General features: G+C 45.0%; 1 protein-coding gene across 1 annotated transcript; it reads left to right on the top strand.

Annotated features, from left to right (window-relative positions):
* Positions 1-396: 396 nt before the first annotated feature.
* Positions 397-1,868, top strand: LOC123418590 (transcription factor RAX2-like). Its single transcript, XM_045107032.1, has 2 exons — positions 397-746; positions 872-1,868. Exons 1-2 carry the CDS (start codon positions 611-613, stop codon positions 1,651-1,653), a joined length of 918 nt encoding a protein of 305 aa, XP_044962967.1. The 5' UTR covers positions 397-610; the 3' UTR covers positions 1,654-1,868.
* Positions 1,869-9,947: the final 8,079 nt, after the last annotated feature.

The raw sequence follows: 9,947 nt of genomic DNA, 5'->3' as shown, positions 1-9,947 counted from the left end.
GCCCTTCTTCTTCAACGTGCTTGGCTTGGCTCCCAAGGGAAGAGAGCGGCCGGCAATGATGATTAATGAGCGGTAAAATCTGAAAGAGTAAAAGGTGTTGACTACTGTACTGACCGCGTGGTCGTTGGTCGAACTCGAAGACCCGGCGAGCTGATGATCGACCGGTTCGTGTGAAACCACGGCGAGGCCGTCGTCTGGTCAAGAGGGGCCGGGGATGGCGACGGGGTGCTAGAAAAAACATCCATCGTACGACGACCTTGGAGGCGTTGAACTGTATACGACGGCGACGGCGAGGGCCGACGAGGACGCCGTACCGTACCCCCGGCGCGGGCCCCGCGCGGCCGGCCGCTATAAGACTCTGCGCCCGGTCGCTGCCGTTTCTACTTGTGCTGGCAGAGGTAGACAGACGGACAGACATTGATGCCAAAACATTCGATTCTTCCATCGCTAAGCTAGCTGTGGCCTGTGGGTGTGAGTTATCGAGACCGACTGACTCACTGACTGACTGACTCTGCCGGAACTAGCTTAGCTTGCAAGACGGCGATCGGCGACCGTACGTACCCTCTCCGGCCGCCGTGCTGCGACGTGTGTGTAGATAGCACATAGCAGGATGGGGCGCGCGCCGTGCTGCGACAAGGCGAGGGTGAAGCGGGGGCCGTGGTCGCCGGAGGAGGACGAGCAGCTGCGGGGCTACGTCCGGGCCCATGGCGTCGGCGGCAACTGGATCGCCCTGCCGCACAAAGCAGGTACGTACGGTACGGTACGGCGTCGGCGGTGGTGGTGCAGCCTGCCTGATCGGCTGACGCCGGCCGGAGCTAGCGCGGTTCCTTTCCCACATATGCTCACCTATCGATTTCTGCTGCTGGTGCAGGGCTGAACCGGTGCGGCAAGAGCTGCCGCCTGCGGTGGCTCAACTACCTGAGGCCGGACATCCGGCACGGCGGCTACACGGAGCAGGAGGACCGCGTCATATGCTCCCTCTACGCCTCCATCGGCAGCCGCTGGTCCATCATCGCCTCCAAGCTCCCCGGCCGCACCGACAACGACGTCAAGAACTACTGGAACACCAAGCTCAAGAAGAAGGCCATGACCATGCCTGGCCCTCAAAACCACCACCACCACGCCGGCCTCGGAGCCGGTGCCGGAGCCGGAGCCTTCTCCGCAGGTCCTGCCGGGTCCTGGAGCCAATGCGTGCCGTCCTCCCTGCAGCCCGCGGCGCTCTCGCCGGCGGCGTCCGGCTCCTCCTCCGTCGACACCAGCTCATCAGGCGGCGACATGTGCTTCGCCGCCGCCGGCATGTACCCGCCGCCGCACCACATGCAGGGCTTCGTGCACGTAGACTCGTCGCCGCAGACCGTGCTTGCGCCCATGCCGCTGGACGTCCCCGTCGCCGGCACCTGGGCGTCGTCGTCCGTGCCTGGAGCGAGCAACGTCGGCGGCATGGCGCTGGAGGACGCATTCCTAACAGACCTCAGCGCCTACGGCGACCTGCTGCTCGGCGGGTTCGGCGGGCTGCTGCAGGACAACAAGGCCACCGCCGCCATGGAGCTCCCCGGGGCGTGCTACTTCCCCAACATGGCGGAGTTGTGGGCCGCCGACCACGCCCACGCCCATGCCAAGCCGCCGCAGGGCCTCTGCAACACGTTCACATAGGACGATTCACGAAACGATTTGCACAGTTGGATTCATCGCTGCACGCGTAATTGAGATCTTGCTCCTCCGGTCCTCTCCGAGATTGTGTATGAGAGATCAATCACATGTGAATTATGCTATACTAGAATAGATAGAAAGATGTGCTCAATTTAGTTGTGGATTATTACATATATATGTACTTTTGAATACTCAACTGAGGTGTGGATTTATATGTATCTGTGCTCGACTTTACTTATGTGATATATGGTTCTGAGTAATGCTACATCTACAAAGACTTACTTAAATATTTTACGTATAAACTGATGTGTAGGATTGTGATTGGTAATTGAGGGATGAGGGGCCCCACCCCCTGATTTGAGAGAAGAATTAGTTTGAAAAGTTAAGTAAACCTTTGTAAGTTTTTATAGGTCTAGCATTATTGTATAGTTATTACATATCTAAATGACTAAATCAAGCATAGAAGGAAAAAAAAATACCCACACGGATCTACACGTAGATATAGGACTTAGATGTGCAATATTTATCTCACATCTAGATGTGTTTTAATAAAATCAAAATAATAAAAGCGCAACAATCGACCTCCAGTCGAACCGCGGTGGATGTCGATTGCCGCGATAACATGTTTTACATGTGCAGTTGCAGTTTAGGCCTTCTTGGATATGACCATATCACCTCATATCATCTCCTGGACAAGAATACGCGTATATTATACCGAAAGCGACGAGACTATATATATGTAACTATATATATATGTCTACATACGGTCTGGTGACGCTCGTCATTACTATACGCAATGTATGCGCATGAGTGACATGAATATGGACTACTTCACTCTCAAGAGCCCTGCATCTCCTTATAGTCGACCCTTTCCAAAGCCAAGTAGGGATAGAACTAGCGTACATGTGGATGCAAGGAACCTTTGCAAGATCCTCCTCTCTGTAGGGTTTGTAAACACTCCAATCTCTTCTATGATATGATTACCCATTGTATACTCCCTCCGTCCACAAATAAGTATATATATAGATTTGTATTTAGTCAAACTTTTTAAATTTTGACCAACCTTATAGAAAATAATAGCAACATATATGACATGAAAATAATATATTTGAAAACTTTATGTAAAGACAAATCTATTAATACTTATTTGATGTCATAAATGCTAGCACTTTTTTCAATAAAGTTAGTCAAAGTTTAACTAGTTTGACTGACAGAAAAGAAAAAAATACACTTATTACCGAATGGAGGGAGTACTATATTGGAGCAGATAGCGTGCTAATCACACTCAATTAGTTAAGCAAATGCATGTGCCCATTGTCATCTCTAGTGGTAAAGTGATTGGACTCGAAGACTTTGAGCTCAGCGACTAAAGAGCCATACATCGACCGTGTGGAAACTAAAGAGCTAGCATCGGTTTCGGAGAAGCTTCCTTGAATACTTGTCATGGCATCAACGGGGAGCAATCCGTGGGTGGCATTTCAGCAGTGTCAGTAAGAAAACGATTTTCTTTCATATGTCATGTTATCCATGGACATTTCCTTGCATTCTATATATAGCTTCTTAATTTGTTTTCCGTCCCATCGCCCATTTCTTTGCACTCTATAGCTTTTTAATTTGTTTGTCGTTGCATCGGTCAATCGAGAGTTACGTCAATGAATTATTGTGGTGGCATGTCACGTCATGGAATACTTTTACGGACTTAGCGTGTCTCGTCAATACAAAATGATTCACCAGAAAAAAATTAGTGATTTTCAATAGTTTTTTCATATAACCTAAGGTTTTGAGGTTTTTAGTATGATAAGGGCCCCTAGTGTAGGCGTGCCCACGGGCGGATCTGCATGCAGCAACCCTGTTGCACGGGCAACAGGGTCAAGTTGTTTTGCAACAGTACTTTAGCACTTGGATCAAACGTGTGCATGGATGCATCAGGTTAAATTAGCAAAGGTGCAACAGGGTAAATGCAGATGCAGCTCCGCCATTGGGCGTGCCCTGCGAGAAGTTAACGTGCACGCCATTCCCAGACCGTCCTCACACCGGCCGCCTTGGCCGTCGTCTCAAAAAAAGTTAGGGCTCCACTGCCTTCCATCGGCGGCGTCGCTGGTCCGCTCCGCCACTGGGCGTGCCCTGCGAGAAGTTAACGTGCACGCCATTCCCAGACCGTCCTCACACCGGCCGCCTTGGCCGTCGTCTCAAAAAAAGTTAGGGCTCCACTGCCTTCCATCGGCGGCGTCGCTGGTCCGCTCCGTCTCCGGTGACCTTAGGGTCATGGAGGCGGAGTGGATCTCGCCCTTGTCGGTGGAAGGGCTCCGTTGTTAGATTTTTTTAAAGTTTTGTTAGGGTTTGTGTTCTGCTCAGGAAGACGAGACGGTGGCGGTTCCTTGAAAAAGGAATAAAGGTCTCCTCGCCCAGCCCCCGTTTCGGTGATGCGTCTATCATCGTTGGTGGGCGTGTGGAGGTGTATCTCCGACGGATCTATCTTTAGTGGATTTGCTCGGATCTGTTCGTCGTTCGTCTTTGTTCGTGTGTTTTTAGGTTGGATAATTCCGATCTACACTTTTCATCTGCGGCGGTTGCTGTTCTGGTGTGTTGGTCCTATGGGACCTTAGCACGACGACTTTCCGACTGTCTACTACTCCCTCCATTCCTAAATATAAGTCTTTGTAGAGATTCCACTAATAGACTAGATACGGATGTATATAGACATATTCTAGAGTGTAGATTCACTCATTTTGCTGCGTATGTAGACTCCTAGTGAAATCGGTTAAAAGACTTATATTTAGGAACGGAGGGAGTACAACAATGTTTGCCCGACTCCAACAAGGGAGGGGCGATGACAGCGGCGCGCCTTCGGCTCGCTTCAGTGCTTGTAGTCGTTGCTAGGTGGTCTTCGAATCTGAATGTAATTTTTATTATTTCTAGTTTTCCTTATACTGCCATGATTGAAGATGGATAGATTGGAAGTTTTTCCTGCAAAAAGGGCCCCTCATATAGGCATTTCCCATAGTTCATCAAAGAGAATAGCCATGCATCTTTCTCAAAAAAGAAAAAAGAGAAGAAAGGGGTAGAGATGCACAATTCACATTTTATGCGTACCTTACAATTTAGCAAGTCAATCCAAAAGTCTTCCAAAGTTGAGGCAAATCCGTGAGTGATACTTTCTCCGTTCTTAAATATATGTTCTTTTAGAGGTTTTACTAGGAAACTATATACGAATGTATATAGACATATTTTTAAATATAAAGTCACTCATTTTGTTTCCTATGTAGGCTCCTAGTAAAATCTTTAAGACATGTGTCAATGAAGGTTTTTTAGTACGGGTTCATAGCGTTTTGCTGATGTGTCATACTAGTTAATGATGAGAGGGAGTAGAGTTGTATCTTAGAATAGCTAAGATACAACAATTACACTCCACCATAGGTAAAAATGATTAATAGGTCAATCACATTTATGCATGAGTACCAGATCTTTAAAATTAGTGACAACCTCTGAGAAATAATGCATTGCGCTAGTAGTATCTTAAATTATCAATACTTCTATAATAACACGTTAAGAAACGATGCATTGGCACATGACTAAAAAGACTTATATTTAGGCCCTATTTAGAATCACTCAGATTATATAATCCAGTTTTTATAATCTATTATGTCTTTAAACAAGACAGATTATGGTGTAGATTATAAAAACTAGATGAACAGATTATTAAAAACTCACAATCTACTCTACCCTAGCTAAAATCAGATTATGAGTTGTTAATGACCCATTACCCTTGTAAAGTTGAAGATAATTACATTTCTACCACCGCCATCTTCCTTTTAAAAAAAAAGAAGAGGGCAGACAGGTCATTATGCAATGTAAAACCTGGATTACAGTTTATATAATCTGATCTACAAAATGCCCACCTAGATTATTTTTATGTATCAGATTATATAATCTATCTTCATAATCCAGATTATCATAATCTATTATGGTTCTAAACAGAGCCTTAGGAAGGGAGTATAATTTTTTAAGTCCAGATATCAATTACCGGGACCAGTGCACTGCACATACATATGTCCATGTCTTTGTGGTCAACATTGGAAAATCCAACAGGAACATGCCAAATGGTAGTTAACAAAAGCTAACCCCACCCTTGCTTCCTTGTGCGACCGAGTAGCTGATAATTCGGTAAGATACTAATCAACGAAGTTTGCCTTTGGGAAAGTAGATTTACAACTTTCCTTTGTACCACACTATCTTTGTTTTTTGGTAGGTGACGAGTTGCTTACTTCTACCGTACGTTTTGCCTGTTTTGGAGATATGTACGTCTACATGGCATGCATGAACTTTCAGAGTGTCACTAACTAGCAGTGGGTGGCAGCTTGCGGTCCGTAGTTGAGGCAGTTATATGTGTACATGAGTCATTGAATCGTGAGCGATACATATTTTCCGTGAATATCCTTGATGTATGTCATTCATTGATAGGTAGAAAAAGAGTTAGTTTTTTTTTTGTGGGGGAGAAAAAAAGAGAGTTTTAGTTACAGTGGACTTTTTGATCGTCAACATTAGGCAGTGGACTTTTTGATCAAATAAAATTAAAGAGATTGATGAAGATGTCATGATGGTTGGTGGCTGCCCATAGACAATGGCGATTCTAGTGAACATGCTTCAACAGGCTCAAGTCTGCCCTTTGAAATTAAATTTTTTAAAATAGACTACTAGTTTCTAGCTCATCTCAGTTCATTGTTGAATGTCTAGCCTGTTGTTTAACTGTTTCAACCCTTGTATTAAGAGGTTGAGCCTGCCCTTTGATTTCATCCAAGATTCGCCACTGCCCATAGGTCATTGCCGACTTGGACAACTGATTTAATAACTGGTTTTAAAACAAAAAAGTTGCACACTCCGGCTCAGACCATCGTTACGTCGTACACGGAGAAACTGCATGTTGTCGCTCTCATCGAATAACTCCTCGAATAATCGTCTTCTCCTGCGACAAATTTGACTTGTGTGTACACGGAGTAGAGTTTTTTTTTTTTTTTTTTTTTTGTAGCAGCTTCATTATCAGCTGCGTAATTAAATTCCACTCTCTCTTTCCCTACAAGGCTACAAAGACGTACGATGAATTAATGCTGGCGTACGTGACGTACGGGGATGCATCCTCAGTTACCGTTACGTGCTAATGATCTTTTTCTCTTGATCCTCACGTAGTACTAGTACTGTTACATGTTAAGAGCATCTCGAATAGCCATTTAAAAAATGCTCCACGCGATAAAAGATTCGTTTTTGGGCGTCTAACAGCTTCAACAAAGGCTGTAAAATTATACGCACTGAAAAAGGATACCCTGCGCACTATATTTGATGCGTCGGCTCACGGGCGCATCAAATTATGGGTTGCTGCAGGTGGGACCGTTGGATTGGACTGGATTGGGCACCATATTAGCATACGTCTGTTAAAGATGTTTTAATCCCCGTGCTTTAAAAATGCTACAGTGACGTGTTTTTTTTCATATAATTTTTATGCTGTTGTTGGAGATGCTCTAATGACCGTTCAAACGAATGGTCGCCGCGTCGACATCACAGCACTACCCAATGTTCGTTCTCTATCTGCCCGAAAAGAAAACCAACTTTGGAGTCGATCTAGAGCTGAGAATCCGGGCCTTTTCGCTCTCAAAAATTAAAAGGAAGTTGATGAGACGCACTGACGAAGCATTAGATAGCGTTCCAAGCAACGGTGGCACTATCCAGAGACCTCTACTTACGTAACAACGGCAATGGATGGTAACCTTTCACAATCGGATGCTATTTACATAAAAAAGCAACCAGCACATGTGTCTCCCGCTGTCGTTTCCTATTGTCTCGGTTCCTCGCCACACGAGGAATCCGCATCCAAAACCGTCTGCTTAACCTTTCCGGCCAATGAGGATAACTGCCGTGATCAGTCCCGTATGGTTTCGGACACAATGTCGCTCTCAGGCAACAATTACAGGTCAAAGGGATGTCCCACAACCAGCTACCGCTCCAACGAACCTCAAAGCGAGCTCCTTTAGAACGCATGCACAGTCAAAAGGCTCCACCGTTGCCTAACGTGTTTTGTGCTACCGAGTAAATTACCAAAAACTATCACAATTCGCGCAACCGTGTTCATTTTATGCGAAAAACTATCAAAATCTTCTTAATTAGTGGCAAAAAACTATCAAAAGTTTTAACCGTCTGATTTAGCTATTTTAACCGTTTTTCTTGCAAGGCTGGCCCACATGTCAGGTGCCAGCATGGCCACCTTTGATGCCCCCGCGCAGACGCCCGTTAACGGCGCCCGCTCGCCGTCTCCGTCCTCTCCCTTCACTCTCTTCCTCCAGATCCGATCCAGTACCCTCTCGCTTCACTCTCTCCCTCCTCTCCCTGTCTCTGACCTAAGTGGCGGCCGCCATGGCATTGGTGATTCCGGATGTGGGCGGCGGCGACATTGTTGGCGGCGACGGCGGCAACGACGGTGTAGGGTCTTTCCATGAAGTCGATAACTGGTTGGGGAGCAGCAGCTACACGACGCAGGAAGGCTGGCAGCAGCCGGAGGCACTGCTCGTCCAGTCATCGTCGGCGCCTGGATGCTCTATGGGTTGCAGGTATGGCAAATTAGTAAGATGTGTTTGTAGGAGCTTTTTTTCTGCAATCTGAACATGTGTAGTTGTAGTTGTAGTTCAACTATTAGAGTTCCACCTCTCTTAGGTATTTCATCTTATTTATGCAGTTTGGCTGACAAGAAGTGGTACATGAACACTCAAGAGAGTTGCATTGTGAAGGATTCCGAGGTTCAGAAAATGATAAATGATAGAAAGGCTCAGCTTGAGAGGAGCAGGATTCAAAGAGAGGCAGATTTGAACCACTTTGAAGGAGACACTGAAGTGTCTGAATTTTGTTCTGATAATTCAGTTCATTTAGATGGGAGTGCTGATGAAGTTGTTCAAATGGAAATAGATTCTGCCTCTGAAGAGGATAGACCATTGGAATTAACTGCTTTAGTGAAATATGTGAAGAATCCTGGTCTAACTAGCAGATGTCACAATTAGGTAGAGCATAAACAAAAATCAGATTGGTTTCCTGAACCAGATGAGTTTTGTTTTGTTGGTGATTTAGGCATAAGGGATGAGGAAGAAGAAGATGAAGTTGACCTACCATACCTCCTGAAGAAGCCAAAGAGTAATAAGAAAAATATGAAGGATAGGGTATGGTTTGACCCCTCAATTCCCAATTCACATTTACTGTTGTGCAAGAGCTTGTATTTTGAGAGTGTTTACCAGTTCAGAGAAGCATTAAGGGATTTTCATATAAGGACTTTGAGGTCTTTTCACTACCACAGGAACTCCCAAACAAGAATTATTGTTTGGTGCTCACAGAGAGAGCATGGATGTGAATTTTACATGTGTGCCTCCAGGATAGCTCATGAAAGAACTTTTTTGCATTAAAAAGTGTAACATGGAGCACACTTGTCCATCATCAGCAGAGAACACAAAGGTTACTACTAAGTGGCTTGCCAAAGCAGTTGAGCCTTCTCTTGGAGCAGATCCAAGAGAACCTGTGGATGCACTTATTAAAAACAGCAAAGTCAATTTTTTAGTTGATGTATCAAGGAGTGTGGCATATAGGGCAAGGAGGAAGGCTATTAAGGTTGTGCAAGGTGACCAGAAGGAGCAATATTATATAGATTGAGGGACTACCTACAAGCATTTATTGATACAAACCCTGATAGCAGGTGTATAATTACAACATTTGAGGACCCAGAAAACCCTGCACCAACTGCTAGATTTAAGTACATGTTCTATTGCTTGCATGCATCAAAGCAAGGATTTCTTAACGGATGCAGGCCCTTTATAGATATATTTACAACTGTATTTTCTTGAAAATATCTTCTTAGAGAAAAATGGTAGTATCTAATTTGATTATGGATGCAGGGCTTGATGGTTGCTTCATCAAGCTAACCACTGGACAACAGAATCTTGCAGTCACAGGAAGAGATGGCAACAACAACATCTACCACATAGCCTTTGGTGTTGTTGACAAGAAAGATGATGATAGTTGGACATGGTTCTTAACCCAGCTAAGATGCTGCATTGAAAGTGGAAGCAAATTTGAAACCTACACCATGATTCTCTTTTCCATGTACCACATCGGCATGTTTTGTACGTAATTCAAATCTTGCTTTTTGAGTTGTTTGCGTCACGTATACAAGACATTCGAGAGACCAGATATGAATTACTACTATGTTATCATACAATAGATTGAAAAATGTACTCAATTTATGTGTTGATTATGTATATATATGTACT

Source organism: Hordeum vulgare, chromosome 1H (genome assembly GCF_904849725.1).
Source record: "Hordeum vulgare subsp. vulgare chromosome 1H, MorexV3_pseudomolecules_assembly, whole genome shotgun sequence".
NCBI classification, from domain to species: Eukaryota; Viridiplantae; Streptophyta; class Magnoliopsida; order Poales; family Poaceae; genus Hordeum; species Hordeum vulgare.
The sequence above is the reverse complement of the archived record's forward strand: the minus strand, read 5'-3'. Positions and strand labels throughout refer to the sequence as shown.